This window comes from Mercenaria mercenaria, chromosome 3 (assembly GCF_021730395.1).
Source record: "Mercenaria mercenaria strain notata chromosome 3, MADL_Memer_1, whole genome shotgun sequence".
Lineage (NCBI taxonomy): Eukaryota > Metazoa > Mollusca > Bivalvia > Venerida > Veneridae > Mercenaria > Mercenaria mercenaria.
In genome coordinates, this window is record NC_069363.1 from 58494920 (window position 1) to 58518920 (window position 24001).

The 24001-nt window shown below is 34.8% G+C and overlaps 1 protein-coding gene across 1 annotated transcript in view; it reads right to left on the minus strand.

The window, feature by feature from the left end:
• Positions 1-6039: 6039 nt before the first annotated feature.
• Positions 6040-24001, minus strand: part of LOC123524641 (serine/threonine-protein phosphatase 6 regulatory ankyrin repeat subunit B-like) — a 67069-nt gene continuing 49107 nt past the window's right edge. Inside the window, exons 14-29 of the mRNA XM_053538676.1 lie at positions 23685-23813; positions 23275-23391; positions 22958-23056; positions 22573-22776; positions 22225-22323; positions 21176-21277; positions 18971-19075; positions 18548-18649; positions 18077-18175; positions 17109-17249; positions 14854-14961; positions 14302-14499; positions 11084-11290; positions 9279-10647; positions 8355-8510; positions 6040-7401 (exon numbers count right to left, since the gene is read on the minus strand). Of these exons, the coding sequence (XP_053394651.1) occupies positions 7208-7401; positions 8355-8510; positions 9279-10647; positions 11084-11290; positions 14302-14499; positions 14854-14961; positions 17109-17249; positions 18077-18175; positions 18548-18649; positions 18971-19075; positions 21176-21277; positions 22225-22323; positions 22573-22776; positions 22958-23056; positions 23275-23391; positions 23685-23813 (3429 nt within the window). The 3' untranslated portion in view covers positions 6040-7207. The remainder of the gene's footprint in view (positions 7402-8354; positions 8511-9278; positions 10648-11083; positions 11291-14301; positions 14500-14853; positions 14962-17108; positions 17250-18076; positions 18176-18547; positions 18650-18970; positions 19076-21175; positions 21278-22224; positions 22324-22572; positions 22777-22957; positions 23057-23274; positions 23392-23684; positions 23814-24001) is intronic.

Below are 24001 nucleotides of genomic sequence, written 5' to 3' on the forward strand. Positions count from 1 at the left end.
CCAGTACCTTCTCCAGCAGAATTTTGTAGAAATCTGTCATAAAGTAGAGTGATTTGTTGTAATTAACTATCCAATGTAATGGCAAGTTACTCTTACAAATGTGGTAAGGGTCATTTGAGAAAACATCATTCAGTAAGGCATGTTCTAATCTCTGGCCTGGCCTGGCCCGGCCTGGCCTGGCCTGGCCTGGCCCGATGAGCCCAATTTTCGACTGGGCCGGGCCAGGCCAGGCCATAGATTTCAATTTCGTAAAAGGTGAAAGTGATTTCTATAGCATCTTTAAAATCTGACTTTTGGAATAAGTTTGGATATTTCAGACATTATATAAATACATTTTGAACTCCCACTCTGTAAAATTATACACCTGGGAATAAGCCTGTAGCTAACATAACTATTTTGTCTAATTTAAAGGTGATGCCTGATTAATTGTTATGACTATTATCAGGGGATCTCCACCTCAATTGACTCTTGACTGGTGGTTTGGTTTTCCCCCAATTGAATAACCTAACTAATTTTATTATTTTGTCTATTGAGGATTATTTAGTATCGTCCGAAATTATTTAACGAGCACTCAAGCATATTCCGTATGCTTCCGTAAAAAAAAATTCGGTCCCCAAACATAAATAAAAACATAAATATTGAAAACCAAATAAAATATAAACATTTCTTTACTGCAGGTCGTACATGCAGATAAAGTTGTGCTGACAAACGTTCAGCTACCAATCTCGGGACTGTAAGTTCGAATCACCTGTTTGACCTTTTTCATTATCATTTTTTTTTTTAATTTCTTCTGTAAACTTAGAATGCAGGAATATTGTCACTTATCGTGATTTATTGTTCATTTATTGAAAGAAATACACAAGTATTTGACATTCTTCTACATACAAGTTATTACCATAAAATGTTGTAAGAATAAAACCAGTATCAATAAAATGACATTATATTGATTTAATGAAAACAATCTAAATTGAAATCGAACCCACGGTAAACATGTGCGAAAGTCGGAGAACCTATCACTATGCCACTGTGCCATTGATAAACTTTGCATGTTATTTTGGTCAATTTAGATATTTTCAGGTTACAAATATCATATGGTGTAAAATAAAGAGTGCACCTGTCAATACTAACGGACAACAACTTTCAATTTCTAAAATAATGCTACCTCCGTTCTAGAATCTGGGATGGTATGGTGCGGGGAAGCGATATATAAATTTTGTAGTTTAGGTTATACACATACTGAATATTTTTGTAAGATTGTTTTTAAAATTGATCTAAGTATGTGGGAAAAAAAAACCTACAAAGTTTTGTGAAACAGGCTCAAGAGCATCTTTTAGCATTAAATATATCACTTAGAAATAACATAAACACAATGCACCATTATTTTTTTGTGCAAGAAAAATATCAATAATCTAAAATGCCAACACCCTGACAATGAGTTAGAGGTCCCACAATGAATATTATTTTTATTACTCTTCCATAAATTGAACATCAGCTTAAAAACCAAACACATTAAAAGTTCAACTGAACAGTTAAAAGGTCAGCTAAGGATAGTAGGGGGCACAACCTGTAATTACAATTCCCAAAGAGATGTGTTCTCTGCATGCAAATATTCAGTTATATTGCAGTAGGTAAACTTATCAATGAAATTAGCCCTTAGTTTTAAAACCAAGTGTTAAAGTTGACTTTAATAATTTGATCACAGAAAACATGGGTAGTTATCATTTTGTTACACCATTTTCTTCAGTGCAAATCAGTTTTTTCAAATAAGATGAATGACGGCTAATTAATGATTCTCCAGAGGACTGGTTTCTCATTTTGTTTGACATGCAGCAAGTAAACAATGCAGGTTAATACTGCCTGCTATTGTAATTGCAAACATGTATATTTAGATTTTATGCCATTCATTTCTCTATGTACAATAAAATCTGGCCTGGCCTGGCCTGGCCTGGCCCGGCCCAGTCGAAAATTGGGCTCATCGGGCCAGGCCAGGCCAGGCCAGGCCGGGCCAGGCCAGGCCAGAGATTAGAACATGCCATTCAGTAACTGTTATTGTTATTTCTAGAGGAGTATGATATTGAGCCCATTCATGATTCAACAGTTTACTAGTAAATTAAGTGTGAAATATTTATGCGGATAATTATTTGGAGGTGACATATAAACGTAGGATCTTTTAATGAATTTTTAGGTTTTATTAAATTTTGACTCCAAAACTGACTCCAAAATTGACTCTTAATTTGACTCCAAAAAAGACTCCACTCCAAAATCGACTCCAGACTCCACTCCACAACTCCACTCCATGACTCCACTCCATATTTTACACGGTGCCTTGCTGATATTTAGTTATATCCACCCTTAACCCGGTAAAAGAAGAGTTTCTCCTTAATTTTGTTGGGTTTAACGTCACGCGATTTTTAACGTATCTAAGTAACCGATTGATAGATCTTCATGAAAATTTACAAAAATGTAGATCACTATAGGGTGTTGGAGCACGCCACTTTTCGTCAGGATCGTCTTAATAACTTTAGAGTAATGGCCTTTAAATTGTTTTACAATCCATGAATTCCCACGACATAAAGTATTCCATTGATGGGCTTTCGGGACAAAATACAGATCACTATAGGCCAGTAGTGTGAGCACATCTTTCATCAGTATCTCTTCAGCAAGTGCAGAGTTATTGCCCTTTAATTGATTTTATATCATAAATATATCTGGAAATTAAATTTCTTTCAAAATATAGCCCCCTCATTCACACAACCTATTCGGCTTGAAATATAAATTCACTGACTTTGCTTGCTAATTCTATATCCGTTGCCTTTAACATGTTTAAGTGCTATATAAGAAATTAACTTTAACACATTCTTTGGTTGTTCTTATAAGTTTGGTATAATTGTCATATGTTGATCATTCTAAACTTTATATGTCTCCGCTTAGAACCACAACTGGAATTAAGTGACTATCTGTGTTTCTGGCACGACAAGCTGTACAATAGACGTGGGCATGGCGGAAGACTCGTATCATTTTCTGCAGTTCCGAAAACTAGGTTGTGAAAAATGTGCTATTTAAAAAATTATCTTAACGGTCATTAATATACTGACCTAGTCAATGGTGTCGAAAGTTATTTCTAGCGTGATACGACTAAGAAATATACTACAATATGCAATGTTTCTGTAGTTAATACGTATAAACATGACCGGACTAACTATGGTCACAGATGAACATGTTTCAATTGAATGTTCACACCTGAACTTCTCCTCCCGAGATTAAATTCCTATATATCATCACAGATAAACATTTGTCGAAGGAAATTGAAGCAGACGAAATAAATAAAGCAGAAGCAGAATCACATTTTCAAATAATTCACCTGCCGATTAAACTAATGGCGCATTCAGACCGAGAAGTATAGTAAGTTGTAACAGGAGCAACGTAGCCTTCGTCGATTATAATTTCATTATTGCGAAAGGGACATTTAATTCATTCTTTAGAGCCTGAAAACATTTTTGAAAACAAATATTGTCGTCTCTGTCCATAGTAGACTATCAACATTACATCTCCAAACACCCACCCCAACACACATACACGCACGCACACGCGCGCGGACGCACGCTTGTACGTACGTGCACGAACTTTCAAAATACACTGTAGAACCATTTGGCTACTGGATGCGTGTACATTTTAAGCTAGAAGTAAAAAGACATACCAGGTAGTTTGTTTTGAAAATATATCTTCGAAGGAAGAAAAACATTAATTATCTCATGAAAAAATATACTTTTCAGCACAATAAAAATGGCTTTTTGGCACAAATGAATAAGACCTTCACGAGAGAAATATATAAACAAATAGTTAGAGATGCATATTTTAACATAAATAAGAAATCGAAACTTCAAGAATGCTTTCGTCTTGATGTGAGGTCTTCAATTAATAACTTTTTCACTATCTTTTTATCTTTGGATGTTATCTTTTCTTTCAGCAGTAAGCATGTGCTATAAACTCGGCACAGGAAAAGCTAGTTATTGTACTATTTTGTCTTTTTCCCAATTTGTAATAAACAGAAACTGACCAGAAAAGAACAAAGCTATTATGTCCCTAAGGTTGGCTGATTGCTTGATAATCTTTAAATAAGATATTGTTTTTAATTTCTATTGTTCCCCTAGTCGCAAAATTCTGTTATCAGTGTTTCTTGGAAGAAAATGGGCATAATCGTACAAATTTCGAAAAGCTTAACGAGATATATCCTTAGAACAAAAACAAGACTATCAACCCCTGTGTTTTGCTACATCTGAGTTTTGTCCACATTGATACTGGTACTTTTCGGGAATTACTAGCAAGTAATACAATGACAAGAAGCAAAGGTGAGGTAATGATCAACAGATATGTATAAATATTGTATCCATAGACATATCCTAGATACAACACAAATATTAAAGTACATGACATGTGTTTGCGTTTAAGATGTGAAATGAAGACCTATACCAATCCTTTTTCCAATGGCAGGCAACGACATTCAAGAGCCAGACGGCAAAAAGAGAGAACGCGAAACAAAACGTTGTATATAAACTGCTAGCGAACAGAGTGGGAACACTTGCATTAAACAATGACTAATTAACTACTAGCGGTCAGCTTGTTTAGTTATCTGGTCATGTACTTCTGTAATTTCCTATGACAGGTTAAATTCTCTGCAAGTATATGCCCGTTTCGTTCTAAATCTGTGCCAAAAATTCTTGACGTTTGTATAAAACACATACAGCAAAAATGAATTATACATCCTTCGCCCGTCGAATCGTTTAAGAAGTCAGTCACGTTTCCTAACGATCCACCAACATAAGGAAATTTTGAGCTGCTCCTCTTGGAAACGGCCGTTTTGAGACGTGATTGGGTGCATGAAAACACCAATTCTGATTTATTTACAACTTTGGGTCAACAGAGGGACTCAATTAATTTCAAAAGTTAATACTAAACATCATTGTGTCTTTTCACACGTAACCCATAGAAATCTACCTCCTTCTACTTTTGAAATATTCATTTCTTCACTTGATTAAGAAGCAAGAAATATTTATCCTATTGCTAGTTGTACTTTTTTTATTTGGCGAATTTCTGATTATGTAGGCTTCTACTCACGGCTTTAAGAAGATTGTGTAACTCGTTGATTGTGCCTGACGTGACACACATGTTTGAATCAATTTGTCCGTAAAATGATACAAGAAAACGACAGTTAACATAATTAAAGACAACATATAACTCCTCATTATAAAACGGGTTGGTACTCTCAAAACTAAAATTGATAGATACTGTCCAGGATACTGAATTCAACGCATTTTCATTAATCTAAAATGATATATCTACGCTAACTTTTAAGTTCGTGTTTCTTTAGCGAAAACATCAATTACAAAGTAATGAGCAAGAATTCTTTAAAGACTGTCAAAAAGGAACGATTGTAGAATAATAAAATAAAAATTTCATAAATGCCTTGCCAAAGTGAAATATTTATTACCGCGGTAATTATAAAAGTTTTCAACGTATCGTATTTTGAGTAAATTAATTACATTTTTAAGTTTTCATACACCCTGTCCAATGTGTATAAATTTTATTAATTTCTAATATATATATTTACATCGTGATATACTCAAAGTTTGTTTCTGTATACGTGTTCTCTTTCCAATTGACTACTAAAACTGATTATCCAGAAAAAATACATAAAAGCAGAAATTCAGTTTTGCTCGTGAGAGAATCCAATCACATTCATTCATTCTGATTTGAATATTTTTCACATGCAAGAGCACTGAAGTACTCAGAAAATATATAATCCTACCAGGCCGAGCATACAAGAAGAAGCACCCAAGTATTCTTCTTCAGAAAAGCAATTTAGAAAATAAATAATCCTGCCAGGTCGATATGCAATACCTGATTTGCATATAACTTTACAAACAACCAGGATTTAAAATTCGTGCTGATGTTGAAATTTACATTTTGATAACATGATGGGAGAAAATGATTCATACACGGTGATTAAAGCCAATAAATATTAATGATTTTTATTTTCTCTCCAACAAGTTCACAATAATAACATTAATGTAACAATACATTGCATCTTCACCTTGGCTTAGTAGGTACGAATTACTTCAACCTGTTTATAAAGGGATAGTGGCATAGTTAAAAGTACAATATTGATTGTGCATAATGATATCAAAACGTGAACAGGTACAAAACTATATATCAACTTATTTTTTTAAAAGCATGTTTCAATTCTATTCCACCTCATTGTCACAATTTTATTTGAACAGGTGCGTTTTCCCTATGAGTCGCCATTTCAATAATGTAAATATTTATAGGTTATTAGCTTTGTATCGGGAAATATGCACGATTTCTCCAGCGGAAATATTGCGCGACTTTAGGAGCGCAATATTCTTCCGCTGAAGAATCCGTGCATATTTCCCGGTGCAAAGATAATAACCTTTTTATTACATACGCATCTACACGTATAGATATTATGTAAATATCATAAATATGTTCAATAGCCTGAATAAGATTGACAATACTGAACTAAATAGAAAAAAATAGTGCAACAAAACACTGAATTACATCACGCACCCGATATGAAATTCAGGCATCAGTGTATAGAAAAATATTGACGTTTCCGGTACCAGTTTAACTTAACGGAAAGGAGTATGTAATAAGTATAACTATATAATTATTGCTCATTATTGCAATGAGATTTTACTGAAACTAAATAATAGTATTTTTTATGTAAGTGTATCAAAGTGGTTAGTGTATTTATTTAATTGCATTGCGTTCGCCAGCTGAATTGCAATACGATTATCAAGGCGATTGGTGTATTTGATTACATTACGTTTGTCCGCTGATGATTTAACATTGAACTTCATTACGTGTATCAATATGGTTGGTATATTTCATTGCATTACGTTTTCCCGCTGATAAACTAACCTTAAATTTCATTAAGTTTATCAATATGGTATTAGAACTGAATTACATGGGGTCGCTTTTAGATGTATCTTGAATTTCAAGAAATTTAAACACGAGTGTAACTGTATCACATTCGCTGGCTGATCAGTCATCCTTAAAGTTCGTTATTTTACACATGTTTCAAAGTTGTTGGTACTTGAACTGCATCACGATTTCCGGATGACAAATCGAACTTGGAACTCATTAGGTGCACATGCACCAACCATGCTCTCTGTCTGATGAATCAAACTTAAGTTTCATTAAGTGTAGATGTGTCAATGTGGTTGTTATTTGAATGGTTCAGTATTCCGTTTTTCTCTTCTTCATCATCTGTAGATTCATCAACCCCTTGCATTTTATAGTAGCGTTTTACCACAGCTTTCCAGTCTATAGCATCTTCTAACCTCTGAGGTCCATGATGGCTTCGCACCATGCCAGCAACACCTGAAGAGGACAAAACGTGGACTATCGAGGGGACTGGCATTAGAAAGATCAGTGACACAATTCTCTAAGGAGTTTGAACCGGTTATTAGTACGTAATCATTACTCTTAATACTTATCAAGTTTAAAATAACAAATTTAAACATTAACGACAAATGAAATTAATTGACTGAAATGTTGAAAATAAAATGTATAAAATAACATATAATTAGATAGTAGTTTAAAGCCTGTACTGTCACTAGTAAAAATATAAGAAAGTAAACAAATTATGAAAGAATATCTTCACTAAACGGATAAGTTGGCGTACGCCACTGGGAATTAATATATAGTGACAGTAGGTTTATTCGCACTTTCCATCAGACTTGCCGTTTGGGCAAGTCTACCGACCACGAGATTTTGTGTTCGATCAGGTTTACTTTAATGGCGACGAGGACATTTTCCTGCCCGTTCCCCACCATGTGCTTTACATTTATAAATTTATAAGGCCTGACAATAAAGAAATTGAAATTGCATTGGGACTTTCATCCGGCCGAGTTGCCCAAGCTCTTGTATGTATCCGACCAGATCAAATCACGCGCTGAACTACCTGGTCATGTTGAACTTGTTCAAATACAGAATTTCTATTACCGAAATGATCTGACAATAATTAATTTGTTAACGTCTGGATAACTTTGGCGAAAGAGAAAATGAAAGCTTCCCAAACAAAAAAAGAACCTATTACTCTTTTTTTATAAGCTATGCAACATTGAGTTTCTGTGATTTGAGACTATTTATGGTTATGTACTGTCATTCTAGATCATAAACAAGGAATACAATCAACTTGTTGGTGCGTGTTTATTATCTTTTCTGTGTTTCAAATACTTCTGTCGACATCCGACATACTAAATCAAGTCAAAAAATGACTATTGTCAATGGTTTGATTGCTACCTATACAATAAAATTACATAATATGTTACCATCTGGTGTAATTTTTGCACTCCGCCGTCGTCGGATAGTTTGAAGCCATACAGAAGAAGAATTCGCAAGTATATCCATTGATCTTGTATCAGACATGCCATCCATATCATCTTCTTCGTTGATATAGGCCTGTGCTTGAGCGCTACATAATTTACCTGTAGTAAGAACCATCAATCTCTAATTTAGACCATTTGCACATTTGCATGTATTCAGTCATAATATAGAAAGTAGACTTACACAGTCTGTTGAGATTAAACATTTCCCATTTAATTTATTTTTTTTTAAAAATATATATCAAATTTTCTGTAGCTCCCTTTTACTGTGGCTTATAGACAGAGGCTAGAGATATTGTAAATTTTATGAGAAAGTGGTATCAGAGAGGATTTTATGGCCAAGTGCTTTACAGGTAATGACTCTAACGACTGATGCCAGTCTATATAGAAAGGTACCGCAAAGAAGAAGTTCTGGCGAATAATTTCATAATTACACCATATATCATTGGAATGGTATGCCAACTTAAGACCTAGTACAGAGTAGTATATATTTTACCTTATCACGTATTGTAAGTTTTTAACGCTTTAGACTTCAAACGGTATAACTCACATGTTTCTTTTTATAATTAACTGATATTTCAGTTTTGCATTAAGTTCGAATTTCAGACATAAAGTAAATTTTCTACGAAATATTTTTTTTTATTTCAAAGATGAATCATTTGAATAGTGAATATTTCTGACCACAGTTTCACCGCATAAAAATAATGATGATTACATGTTTTCAAAATTGAACACTTTAAATACTTGCACCACTATTACAAATCATCTTTAGCAATTTTATATATTTAATAATTATTTACATTTTTTCTTCTTGAATGAAACATGCAAACTTGGATAACTGTTTTGAATAAAATGCTTCATCTACTCTACCTTTATGTTTGTAGGCTAGTCTGATGTATTGAAACAGTTTTGTGAACAAATTCAACGGCGAGGGTGCAGCTGATGTTTTGTTCATATTTCGTATGAGTTTTGCTCTGCCGAATTTCCATTCCGTGTCTGACTGTTGCTGTATACGCTGATAGGTGTCCGACATCATAGCAATTAGAAGGTTGATCAGCACAATCAACGTGACCATCATGTATGTTCCAAATACTATTTTCACAAGGGAAACAACCCATATTGGACTGCGGTATAATGACGGCAGGTTGTCCGGATCTACTAATCCAAACAATGAAAATAATAAGAGTTCAAAAATATCAAGAGGAGTAATGTATGGCGTTTCTATACCAGCCCCATCCCCGTCACCGAGATTAGGGTCTGGAGTAGTTGGTTTAAACACGGGTTGATAAAGTGATGTCAAGTGAAGTGTAAATCCCGCCATGAATATCAGTAACACAACTAAAAACCTGGTTAAATCCTTCAGCAGATCGCGAATAATAATCGCCCATGGTCCAAAAAGGTGATGGAATGACAAAAAGTCTAGTAATAGCACGAAACACAATAATAAAGCCCATGCAAAAATATGATTACGGACGAATATGGCGATCAGTCTGTCGTTTTCCTCGAACGCAAATGCAATAACATGTATAGCGATTGCTACTGCGCTCATGATTAATATAATCGCCTTGATGTACCCAAGTCCGTCACGATCACCCGGATTTGTCAGCTCTGATACCAGCAACCCTGACAACCAAGCTAACAACACCCACTCATACCAGTGCGGTATCAATGATCCTGACTCCCAGATTGGAACTAGCGGGTATACTATCGTTATTGAAAATAGCAACATCAGGTACAGATGCGACACCAAGTAAGACATGAATTTAATAATCGGCACTTTGTTAAAGCGTTGTCTTAATGGAAGTGAAAACAGTATCCAAACCATTGGTAGAAAAAGAAAACCACAGAATAACATTATTATTTTCCATGTCGCCCAGTTCAGATTACCCATCCAAATATCTGACAGATATTTCTGTACAGCAGGATGGGCGACAACCATTTTTTGTTCGTTTTCCATCAGAACGTCTAGGAATGGTGTCCCATTACAATCTACAGCTTTGAGAAGCGTAGAAGGACTATTGGTACTAGTAGCAGTTGAGAGTAAATCAGTCGCCATGTTTTCACAATAGTCACCCGCAGCAGTTAAATCACGCGCTCTTTCTTTCTCTTTAACAGCAAGAACACGGAAGTTTTGACACAGTTTAGCAGCGGTATCTACCGGTGCTGGAGAGAGCACGATGAATTCTTCTATACATTTGTCCTCGTTTTGCTTCCCGCAACTCATCAAATCAAACACAAACTGAAATTACAGAAGAAAGAAACAAAAATAAGATTTCAAGAAAATTATAACATTTATTTGGCATCTTTGAAGCTAAATGCAAGTATTGAAAGCTATTTGATATGGCCTCTTTATCAACGTGAACTCTTCTAAAACACTAAGAAATACGTACAGTTTGATAAATGTTTCAAAACCTGCAAACTTGTTTTAAGTTTTACTGTTGTGTATAAGCTCCCCAATTTAAGATATATGATTCGAATTACATTAATTATTTTAAGCTTAATGCATCACAGAGCTTAATTCATATTACTCAAAGACCTTAGTTTATATTACTCTCTCTATTTCTCTCTCCCTTTTTCTCTCTCCCTCTCTCTTTACGAAATTTTGTGCTATTGTAAACATAAAACAAGAATTAAAAGTAGGAATTAACATTGATTTGTTTGACATAACATTTTACCTTCTTGTCATCCATCAGGCGTTGTGTGCTATGATCTTTCTGCATCAAATAGCTGAGCACATCAAAATGCGAGAAAGATGCTGCATAGCATATAGGAACCTTGCCGTCTTTTGTTTCATGTTTAGTGGAAGCACCACTTTCCACCAAATACTTTACCACATTTAGAAACCCTGCTTTGGCAGCAAAATGTAAGCTTGTCCAACCATTCTGTAAAGAAATGATAATATCCTTTTCATGACAGGCTGGCGTTTTCGGGCAGGCAAGTTTCACAAAGTAGTGAGTTAGAATAATCAAAGGCCTGAAGGGCCTGAGAGTCGGCTTATGATTGATGTACTGGTAGTATAGTCTACCAGTTTCAGTTTGGTTTTAGTTTTTTTCCCCAACTGAACAGAGATTTTGTTACAATAGATGAAATGAACATTCAATCGATGACTAGTAAAACTTTGATTGGCATTATACAAGTATTTAAACCCAATATATTTCTCTTAAATTGAAGAGTGGTTCGCAAAAATAAAAATGTTGAAAGTACAAACTACAATTTGACAGGTGACACTAAGATACTACCCAATGTTGAAAGTACAAACTACAATTTGACAGGTGACACTAAGATACTGCCCATAACTATAAATATTTTTCCAGTAAACATTTGCCTCCGGCATTACCAAAACAGGCAATTATCGGCTGGTATATATTCGCACATGATAAAATTTGAATAATTATGAAAATTTATATGTTGAAATTTTATAGCGCGGATTGACACATACAATTTGTAACGGATGGACGAAAGAACTGTTCAGATATTTTACAGATAAGGGGCCTGGCAATAACCGTGTCACACGCTAGGTATTGTTCAATAATATTATAAGTGATGTGAATTTAAAGTATACTTACTTTTGCGTTTAAAGATATGTAAATGTTGCTGAGTGTCAATATATAGTGTCATGAATGTTTACACTGACAGGAAAATTGCGCATTCGAAACTAAGAGAAGTTACTCGGACTAGCTACCAATTTCGGAAAAGATAACCAATATTAATAAATGCAGTTCTTTTCTAGTTAAAACCATCATTTATTCTATTTCAGAACTGTTAACCCCTTCAAAACCATGTCAGTAGTCCCCAAGTCTATGTACTTTCAATTATCCGTTTTGATTCATGTAGACAGACAGGCCCAGACTGGGCTGAAAAAATGTTTGAGCCATTTTTACGTGGTCGGTAGCAGGGTGGGTGTGGGATGGGGTGTTCCTTCCCGCTTTGAACTGCAGTCTGATTTTGAAATGGGCATTGTGGCAGGTGGTAAAAGGGCAAATGTATCAAACTATAAAGTGGCAATATGGGGTGGGGGGGGGTGGGGGTTGGGTGTGGGAGTATACCCCCTCCTGCAAGTAGGGTTTGGGGTATCACCACAAGGAAATTTTGAAAATGTAGACCCTTGATACAGCCTTTGGTGCGATTTCTAACTGAAAAATTTATGTTTCAATTTCTAAATATTACCTAGATTCTTTTTAGTATTACAATATTCAAAGTATGAATGACTGTCACTTCATATTTTTACTTTCAGGTCATGCCTCAGCACTAGAATATAAGTCTGATATTGATTCTATGTATGTATTATAAAAATAAATTCTAGAATCATTTCTGTTACAATAATATCTATCATGTCTGTTACTTTAATGTTTAAATTTCATAACACAGCTCGATATTTACCCAAAATATTATATCCTGATACGATTACACGTTTCTCCAGTTTCAACAATATATTTTACAAATTGTGATGATACGAAGACATTTAGCAGCAATTGGCAGTATCTGACATTGAAGTTTACGGTTAAATTACCTCTTATTTAAATCTTTTCATAAAAAAGTTGTTTCGTTTCGTCAAAGCAGCCAAACATAGACGATCTACTTTCGATTTCAAAAACTACAAGAAAATACAATTTAATGTTTCGCCGATTTGTTTATTTCTCGAAAAATAAGAATTAATATCATTTCTAATATCAGTAGTAACTAAACAAACCAGTAAGAGCTTCTTCTTCCGATAATTTATCCGTTTACTGACTGCAAAATTCAACCCACGCAAAGTCGTAGAAGCATTGTTATAAACAGGTCACGCGTGTTTGCCGAGAAGTATGTAGTTAGGATTGTAGTTAGGATTCATCCGCGAAGTCTCGCGGAAGAATAACGTACTGCACATATCTTATTCGGGTCATTTAAAATGAAGCTGTCATAATTTAATTTCATCGATGTGGTAAACTCTTTGATAAGAGACATTCCAATGCTTTCAGAGGTACCAACTCAATAAAATACTAGCAGTATGTTCTGGAACTATATTTTGTCTTTCGCTGGATGTTACGCAAGCTTTGTAAGTCTGCGCAATTCATAAAATGCACAGCACAATAAATCTGTTATTTGCGCAATGATTTTAAAAATTATTTTTTGAAACGGACAGGGTAACAAATGGATAATTTGGCTAATAAGTTAATATGCAGTTTTTATTTGAATTTGTGAACATCATATCTGCTATTTTTTGACAAAAGGGCATAAAATTCGTCACCATAATCATATGCGCTAATGTATTACCAAATCACGCAGAATCGTTATGCGTGTTTATGATTAATGAGTTACCGCGGAAGAAAATACGTGGCTTTATTCGAGTATTGCACAATTACAAGTCATAAATATGACAGATTACATCGTATATTGGTCATAGCAAATAGGATTGACATAAATGAACTTCATTCGATCAATGAACACTTTGAAATTAGAGACAATCCAATGGAACTACATCACTTCGCTGTGTTGTGAGGCCATTTAAGAATGAGAAATCGTGCGATAGCAAGGACTCGTCAAACGCTTGACAGCGTTTAGCCGACTCAAAAACCCAATGTCATAGATAACGTATCAATTTCGCTTTCAGTAAAATATGCTTGTATTAAACTTGACCGTATTTTTGTAAACATTTTAGGCATGTAAAAACAACCATGTTTCTATACAATAATTCTTCAACCGACTAACATTTCCAACGCGAATTTAGCGCATGAAATAGAAGTGGCGAACAGAATGTTTGTGACTGTTACTGCCCCTTACCCTGAAAAAGAAGGTACACGTAGTCGGACAGATATCATGACTGTTATTTGAAGTCAGATTATTGCCCTATAAAACATGATCAACGTGCCAGTTCACAACTAAAATGACAATTGTACAAATATGAATAACGTACCTTATCCGAAGCATTTATATCAGCTCCTTGTCCTACAAGCAATGTGACCATGTCTAAGTGACCATTGGCCGCAGCCAACATGATCCCCGTCCTTCCTCGCTTATCCTTCGTGTGTATCATTGCCGTGGACTTACTCAGTAGTAGACTTACAACATGGACGTGTCCGCTTTGTGCCGCCAGATGGAGTGATGTTGACCCCTGATATAGACAAAACATCCATATTTCTAAAATGTTGTACAAGCGTGAATGATGTATACCAAGAGACATGTGCTTCACGAATAAAAAAAGAAATTCATTTAGAATTCTTGTGCAGAAAGTTTAAAAAGTATTTCAGTTTTTAGTTTAGTAAGGTGCAGTCTAAATCATGCAGCCTTTTGACAGGATATCGATCTACCAGTATTTAAGCACAATATATTATGTATACGGAGGAATATAATATCAAAAGTATTTCTTTGTAACAAGTATAAATAATCGTGTATTTGTACCAAGTTATTTTGCCTGAACTGTTTTTATTTAGTTTGGTTTCCTGCAAATAAATGTAAAGTACTGTACCTGGATCATTGTTACAGTGTCTGCTTGAACACCTGGGCAGTTCAAAAGAAGCCGTACCAAACCTTCATGACCAGACTTCGCAGCTAGATGTAACGGAACCAATCCATACTAAAATATCAACACAAAATTATCAGACCCTCTATAGTCTTGTCTACCTCTATTTCATTGTAATATTGAAAATGTTTTTTTTTCTATTGCCCATTCTACCCTACTTGCATTTAATATCTTGACATTTGCCTGAAATTAATTTAAGTGGTAGTTCTTAAAATTTGTACTTACCGTTCAAAAATGATTAAATTTCTCATTTTTTTTTAAACCGTTTATAAAATTGGGTAATTGTTTTCCATGGAAAGAAACATGTCTTATATATATATTGTTCATAAGACATGTTTCAAGACTTAAGAGTACGTAGCCCTATCTAAAATGCATGCTAAAATTATATTTTGTAAATTTTGAGAGAAGTTTTGCATACTTTTATGCTTTTAAGCTTTAAAAAGACATGTAAGCTTGACACCACCCATTTAGATTCTATCATTGAACGCAAACATACCTTAGAAAGCAGTAAAGGTGCAGAAAAATATCATTAAAAGTGTAAAACAGCATTAAAGGCAACATTGAGCGTACGCACGCAGTGGGCCATTGGTAACACTGTTTGACTACGAAACCAGGGGTCGTGAGTTCGATCCCCGCTCCTCCAACTAAAAAATAACACACTAAAATTGGGATAAGAGTCCCGTGTATGGGTGCTTTACACCTGGCACGATAAAGAACCAGGGAAGCTTCTGGAATTAGAGCGTCTGCTGTATCCAGTACTATCCTCCTACTAACATTACTAACTGTCTTCTGGAGGAGTCGCCAATATGGGTTACCGGTGGCGATTATAAATAAACTTACATACAAACAAACAAGGCAACATCTAGTAAAGTAAGTGTTGTATCTGATCAACATTTGAACAAATAAAAGCAAGCAAATTCCTGTGCTCAAAAACACACACTAAGTGAACAATCACACAATCAAAATGCATTGAGCGAAGGAAATGTTTAACTTCGCCGAACGTCCCATGACTGAATTTCATGAATTAAAGAATTTCTGCAAACAAACAAGAAAAAGACGTTGAAATAAGCTGTGCGTTTGTTTGTGTGTACCTCTCCAAAAGACCCGTCAAATCGTTTCTTTACATTATGCCAGCGGTTCTTGTCCTGTGTGGCCAGTATATAAAAAACTATGTGAGTTTCTACACATTAAGTACGTGTCCCTGTGAAATATCCAAGGCTTAGCAAAAAAATGTTAAAACAAAAGGTTTGTCAAACTCTCGGTACATTCTGTTTGGAATAGACTCTGGTGTATTGGTACTGTTTATGATATTTCATCCTTTAAAATTTTAAGTTAAACATCAGAAATATTCCTAACAAGCTATGAAGCTCTTACAAAATACAAGGAATTACAAAGTTTCAGATAGCGTAGAAAGCGTTATGAAATTTTATTCACTTACTCAGGTCTGTATTGTATTATTTATCTAAAGCACATTATCGTTTATTAGATATGTATGATATCAGCAGCGGAAAAACTTCAAGAACACAATTTTATTCCGCGAATGAAACAGTGTATTTCTAGATGCAAAACTAATAATCTTTTAATTCTTATTACATGGACATATGTGTGCATATACACTTAACAATATGAAATTTGTTCTGTAGCATGAGTAATGTTGAAAATATTACGTCCTAACTCAACGAAACTCATAAAATGACGTCACTAATGATGTCAGGCATCTAATATGAAACTTGCACACCAATACTAAACAATTCTGACATCTCAGGTCCCGTTTAAAGTACAATAAAAAATTAACAATATATATGTTATAACAAGTAATTCATGTGACAATTATATACTGAATCATTTTTACGTCTACTTTCTATCGCCACTTGTATTACATTTGTTTAATCATTGAGCGGTACATTGTAAAATCACCTAGACGTAGGTTACCTAGTGACATTCCTTAGACAGTCTCAAGTAGTCTAAATAAAGCCAGTAATTGCATGTTCACTCCCCCTCCCCCCTGCCCCCACCTCGAAACTTGAAAAATTCCCTAAGATCTCGTAAATACTCTGTTTGATTTTTGTATTTTGTGTGTAGAGCTGTGCTTAATTTGTTACTTATGACAATTTGTGAACTATGACAGTTACACGAGATTTGTTCACAATTTAGAATTGATTTTAAAGCTAAAACTGGTTTTGATATTCAAGGCAACTCACCTCTGTAGTAAGGTCCTTAATTCCCGTGTCGCCGCCACCTGGAGGATCGGACTTGATAGTTGCTGGGACAGTGATCAGCATCTCGCGGATAAAATCCACTTGGCCGTAACTTGCTGCAACGTGTAGAGATGTCAACCCAGTCTGTAAAATTATCGGAAACCACAAAAATTAGTATGACATAAAATTTCCTGAAAGTTTGTCAAACGTTGTCAGTTTCATGTGAAGAACAATACCTATCGCCGATAAGACATAAGAACAATACCTATCGCCGATAAGAACAATACCTATCGCCGATAAGACATAAGAACAATACCTATCGCCGATAAGAACAATACCTATCGCCGATAAGACATAAGAACAATACCTATCGCCGATAAGACATAAGAGAATTCAGCCTGTTAAATTTCAAAATTGAACTGGTCCGTCGTTCAATTTGAGCAATACCATTTATTATTTAAAGGGGTGTTCACTGAAAATTTACTGACTGAATAACGAACAGTGTAGACCATGATCAGCTTGAATAGACGTGCAGGTGGATCTTGGTCTGCACTGGTCGCAAAGACAGATCACTTGCCGCAAGCAGGCTAAAGGTTAAATACATGCATTGCTTCACTGAAATCCTACAATTCTTGAATTACTATATATTGCAGCTATAAAGGTACTTATCGCATCTGCTAGAAAAGTTTTTAACCTTTAGCATGCTAGATAAATTGTGGTCTGCAGGAAATGTCGTCTGCTCAAATTGTAAAGTTCATTCATTTTGCTCCAAAACTGGAAGAAATATTGTCAGAGTAGCAAACAGCTTGGAACCAGATCAGACGCCGATTGCGTCTGATCTGGTTCCAAGCTGTTTGCAAAGGCTGTTAAATTCGCCTGCAGCAGGCTAAGGGTTAAGTTACATATATATTTTCATTAAAATTTTTTGCCTCCTGCTTATATATCGTGATTTTGAAACATTTTTTACCAACCTTTCTGCTTGGTGTCCTTAGTGACATCTTTCCTTTCAGTGATTCCATTATTTGTATATGACCATGTTTTGCAGCTAGATGTAAGGCCGTATTACCATCCTGTAACAACACAATATATAAACGTCGAAATACTAGCGCAATATTATATAATTACCAAGCCCAAGCCTATAACCGCAATTATTTTGATTCTATACCTATCAAATCTCATGACTGAACACTGATATCTGACGCTTTCACGAAGATTTTATTCTTAGAATGTATTTTTCATTTATTTGAAAATTTTCCCAGTGAGAAAAACGGCAAGATAAACTCATCATTGTTGCTAAGTCAAACAAAATATTTACCCTTACTGGAAAGTATCAGATAAAAATGCTTGTACTCAAAAATCTGTCATTGATGGGACAAACTGCTTCAATGAATGTAACTTTAATAGAAGATGTAATACAGATGCATTAACCTTGAATTACTCACCCCATTTTCCTCCTTTGGATTGGCTCCCGCCTCAAGAAGGGCCTCAACAACTTCATTGTAACCACCTTCCGCCGCCATGTGCAGGGCAGTGGAATCATTTGTCTGAAAATAAAATTCGTGGAAGGTTTTGACATAATAGTTAATGATTAGCACTATAAGTTCTGTCCACTCCTTGTAAAGGAATATATTTACATATTATCTTAAAATTTAGTTTAGAATGTTACGTTTAATGTTAAATTTAAAGGATCTTAAAGCTTAATATGAACTAAATTGGTTGAATTACAATTTGGAAGCATAGAGGTAAGAGATATTGTAAATTTTATCAGAAGATGCTATCAAAGAGGATTGATTTTATGGCCAAGTGCTTTACATTTAATGACTCTAACGACTGATGCCAGTCTAAGCTGGACTAAACATACTCACTCTGTTTCTAGTTGAAGTAACGACTGCTTTGTTGAATTTCATAAGTTCCTTCACCACACATACGCTCCCTTTGGCTGCTGCAATGTGGGCTATGGTCATTCCATTCTACAAAGCATAATGAAAATAAGTGAAACCAGTAGTTATCAATAAGACACTCATAGATTGTGAATATAACTTAGTCAGTCTGGACCATTATTAACCCTCATCATGCTGAACACAATTGTTTCTACCTTTGCGACCAGTGTGGATCATGATCGGCATGCACATCCGTGCAGTCTGATTAAGATCTGCACTGTTCGCCATTCAGTCAATATCTTTTTGATGAGTTCCCCTTATCATGCTGTGCACGATTGTTTCTGCCTTTGCGACCCGGGCGGATCATGATCGGCCTGCACATCTGTGCAGAGGATCATGATCTGCACTGTTTGCCATTCAGTCAGTACTTTTTTTGTATGCATCCCATTTAACAGTTAATGGTACTGTCCAAATTGAAGTTCATTATAGAAATTTAGCAGGGTGAGGGTTAATTTATTATGGATGAGCACATTAACCATAACACAATTAGGTAATTACTAGTAAACGTTCAGTTAGGATCCCATTAGTTGGCTGAACGTGTAAAGTTATCATGCGATAAAATCACTGTTTCTACGTCAAAATAAATGCAATGAAAGTGAATACGACACAAAACATGCACAATTAGGTGGATAAGTCATGTAAGAATAAAAATAACATATCTCAAAATGAAAAAGAGAATTGTTTGTCGTTTAGATGAGTTTGCCCAACAATAAAGTCACTTTCTGAGTGTTATTTCTTTAATCAGTAGATACAAGTACATTTCTTTAGCCTATTTATGTTAATATCTGTTATATTTCGAAAGGTTAACATGAAGAAACATTTATGCCAGCTTTAACAGTAAAAAAAACATTCTTTGCATTGCCAATACTTAAGTTGTATACTAGTATGTAGTATATGATATATTGTATATGTAACGACGGATGAAAATATGATTTATAAAAATAAATGATCATTTGGTTAACAGCATTAATGTGGATATTTTACGTCACTAAACATACAACAAATGATAACGTTCGCCTACAAACGCTTACTTATCTTCGTATGCGCATACTTTTATATTTTTAACTTGTATGTTATTGAATAGAAATGTACACTTACTTCAGTATATGTGACTTAAAATGTTGTATTATAAAAGTAAGTTTAGAATCTAGTGATAAATCTCAGAGCATAAACCTGTCTTTGATCTTTTAAGCCTTTGAAATCGAATGATCACATAAGGCTAACTGTTAGCAATGAATTTACTTCGAACTATGAGAATTACACAGAACGTATCATAACATATATAAAACACTAGCACTATTATATAATATTTTCTATTTTCTAAAAACTACATAAGACCACATATATTCACAACAATATTACTAGACAAATCGACGGAACTGTATGGGATTTGTATGCGCACGCAATTTGTATGCGCACGCGGTTTGTATGCGCAATGTAACAGGCATCTGAATGCGTGGGAATATAGGGATAAAGAAACGCATTAAGGACAACTAGCCATGCAGTTATCTAATGGGTCTTAAACTACAGGAAAAATTAAACTAATGTCAGTTACCTCGTCCTAAAAAATTAAAGCAGACATTTTTATTAGTTGATTCATATGAAATTTCAAACATGATATTAAACAGAAAGTATGAATTTACATTGTCTTTGCTTAATAGACCGTTCAACTAGCTTGGTAGGCTGATCATCGGGCTGCCATTGAAGTGGAGTTGAGTTCGATCCCAGGTCGAAACAATATTAACGGAATATAATATATATGACGTCATTCATTGACATCATTAACGTCATTCACTGGTTATACTAAAACCTGCCCGCCGTTATGTACTCAAACCAATGTTGAAAAATAACGTGCCAAATAACCCTTTCTCTATAAAGTATAAAATAAGTGATGGAAGCAATTATTCTTGTTCGACAATACTTAACAATAATCAGACATTGGTCCTGCTAACGCCTGTCTTAGAATATGTAACAAAACACCAGGAAGAGTCTCATTAACGAAATTGATTGAAATGACTTTGGATATTAAATTCAATTGATGAAATATTTTAAAAAGAGACACATGAACGGTACAGCACATAGGATTGATAAGAGGTTGCTATTTTATATCATAAGAGTCGACAATCTTACCGTGTTTGCCATGGTTACGAGTTCAGGCCTGTGTTTGAGGAACAGCTTAACAACATCTGAGTGATCATTTTCTGCCGCTAGGTGGAGCGGTGTCTGTACATGCTGTAAACAAATCAAGGAAAATGTAAGCAAATTTGTACATGATGTGAAGAAGTTAAATTACTAGTACCGTGTGTAGAGTATATATTTTTGATTGTCCATGGCTTTTTGTGTCCGCCCCTTGCTTTTGTCTTTAAATGCCTTCAATTTAAAATATATCTTTATATCAGAGACTTTATGATGACACTGTGTCACATTTAAACTTACATTCAGAAGAAGAACTTATGAAAACTCTATTGTTGGACTTTCCAAGGAAAACAGCTAAATATCTGTTATGTGCGTTTGCTATTAACCCATCGTTAATTCAAATCAACTTTCAAATATTTATAACTACATTATATTTGTTTTCTGTAATTATTTAAATTGTCCATACATTGCTTTTCAGATCAGCAATTTTTATTGTTTTGTAAAAAAGTGACTTATAGGCCCATCGGGCCGGTTGTATTATATTTCATTTGTATGATATTGTTCTATTTGCTATGATATACAAATGTCACTGTAATAAAAGATTTATCTATCTATATCACATTGCTGAATATATGGTACTGGCAGGGGAAAATGACAGTCAATTTGTTTGATGCTTTATTAGATAATGCGTCATCTAGTGTGAGAATTCACATGTCATGTTTCATGGTTCTGATACTTTAATTGCAAGCAGAGTTCACCGGGCCACACATGTTTGGCACACAAGCTATACTGTTATCTCCGCTTGATAACATTTCAATTTTGAACAGATAAAAAGTTTGAAGCTATATCAATTAACAAAAATAATACCTGTGTTCATTGTTTCTTTCGTTATTCTAGTTTAAATAAATACTTGCAATTGCTAATATCAGGGGAATTAATTAAAGCAAAAACAAATAATTGAAAGACATGTCACCGGGTCATATGTACCCTTGGCTTACAGAACATCTGTTGTTATATCATTAAATAAATATCAATAAAATTACCTCATCGACAGCATTTGCATCGGCATTGAACTTAAGTAGCGTGTTGCAGACCTCCAATCGTCCGTACTGAGCAGCCATGTGTAATGGCGTCTTCTTAGCCTAGACAAAAAGACAGAAGAGTGTGTTACCTAATTAATAAATGCAGAAATATTTCAGAAAAATTTGGTTTCCAAAACTTGCCCCTAACTTTGTTTTAATCTTACAGAATGAAAATTTTCCTTCATTCAGAATACCGTCCTTAATTCCGTAACTGAAAACTACAATCACAATTTTAAGAAACAATCCTGGAACATTTCATTTAACTTGAATCTTTAATCCCCGAACTATAATGTCACTGTGAATACTTACAAGAGAAAGTGCATCAATTGACGCTTTGTGCGTCTGTATCAGGAGCTTGACGAGTGTGTTATAACCATTTTGCGCTGCTAAATGTAACGGTGTGATGCCAGACTTGGATTTGGCATTTACATAGGCTTTATTCCATAGCAACATGTCGGCAACCTGACTGTGGCCATTCTCTGCGGCAAGATGCAAAGCGGCTTTTCCATGAGCCTGAAAAAAAATTGTACCCTCACAGAAAGACGGATACGACTCTAGTCAAACAGGAACCAAACGTGTCTTTAATAGGAAATGCCAAGAAATATCGAATTAACATCATCAATCATTTAATTAAAGCAAATACAAGAACAGTTTGTGACACGGTGTATAATGTTATGACCCAAGCACCATTTACCTCGTCAAATACATCGACTCGTGCATGATGGCTCAGGAGAATCTTTGCAACTTCAAGATGGCCCTGTTCACTTGCAACCAATAATGGTGACCATCCGTTCTGAAACAAAAACACCAAAATACCTATAGATACGGATTATAGAGGCAGGCATGTTGTTCATGTTGTGAAGTGATACGATCGATTATATATTGTGTACTACTTTTTTGTCACAAATTTTCTGAGAATATAAAGTGCCATGTCTAAATTACTGTAGGCTTAATTGGTTCTTTTGTCTTGAAGATAATCAGAAAATTAAAAAAAGGTTTAATTGTGTCTACCTTTGCCTGTCTGTTTACAGCATTCTGGATGTCAATTACTCCGATATGCTTTACCATTTCCAACATGACGTCGTCATTTCCTGATCTAGCCGCGTAATGCAGGGGTGTCTCATATGTCTGCAATTATATCATCATGAATTACTAAAGTGTCACATTATTGTAAGAAAATGTGCAAATTCTTCCTGCATATTTATAACAATGGTATCAGACTAAATCAATATGTTTCTGTCCTTTTAGATTAAAGGCTAGATTAACCGGACAGGAGTAAACTTGGTTTGATCAGCTGGAATTTTCGAATGTTTTTTTTTTTTAGGTTATGCTTCGGACACAAAATACGGCGGACAGACAGACGGACAATAGGTCCCGTTTTTGCGAAACGGGTGCTAACATAGAAATGAAAGATTAAATACCATTTTTGTATGTGTATTTGTATCGCCATTATATTCAAGGAGGAGTTTCATGAGGTCAGTATCTTCAAATTCATCGTGAGCTAAGGCTTTACTGAGGCCAGCAGCGTAATGGACCGACGTCTCACCTTCCTGTCAACACAAGTAATCAGAATTTGCAAAATGTAGAATATGGTACATATTTTAGTGATATTCATAATTCGATAGTTAATTAGTCACGTTTATTTTTGCAATGGTCAGACATAGACAATAAAATCTATTATCCTAAAGTGTTGCTGCAGTAAATCTGCTAAACCTAAAACATTATCTACTTAAAAAAA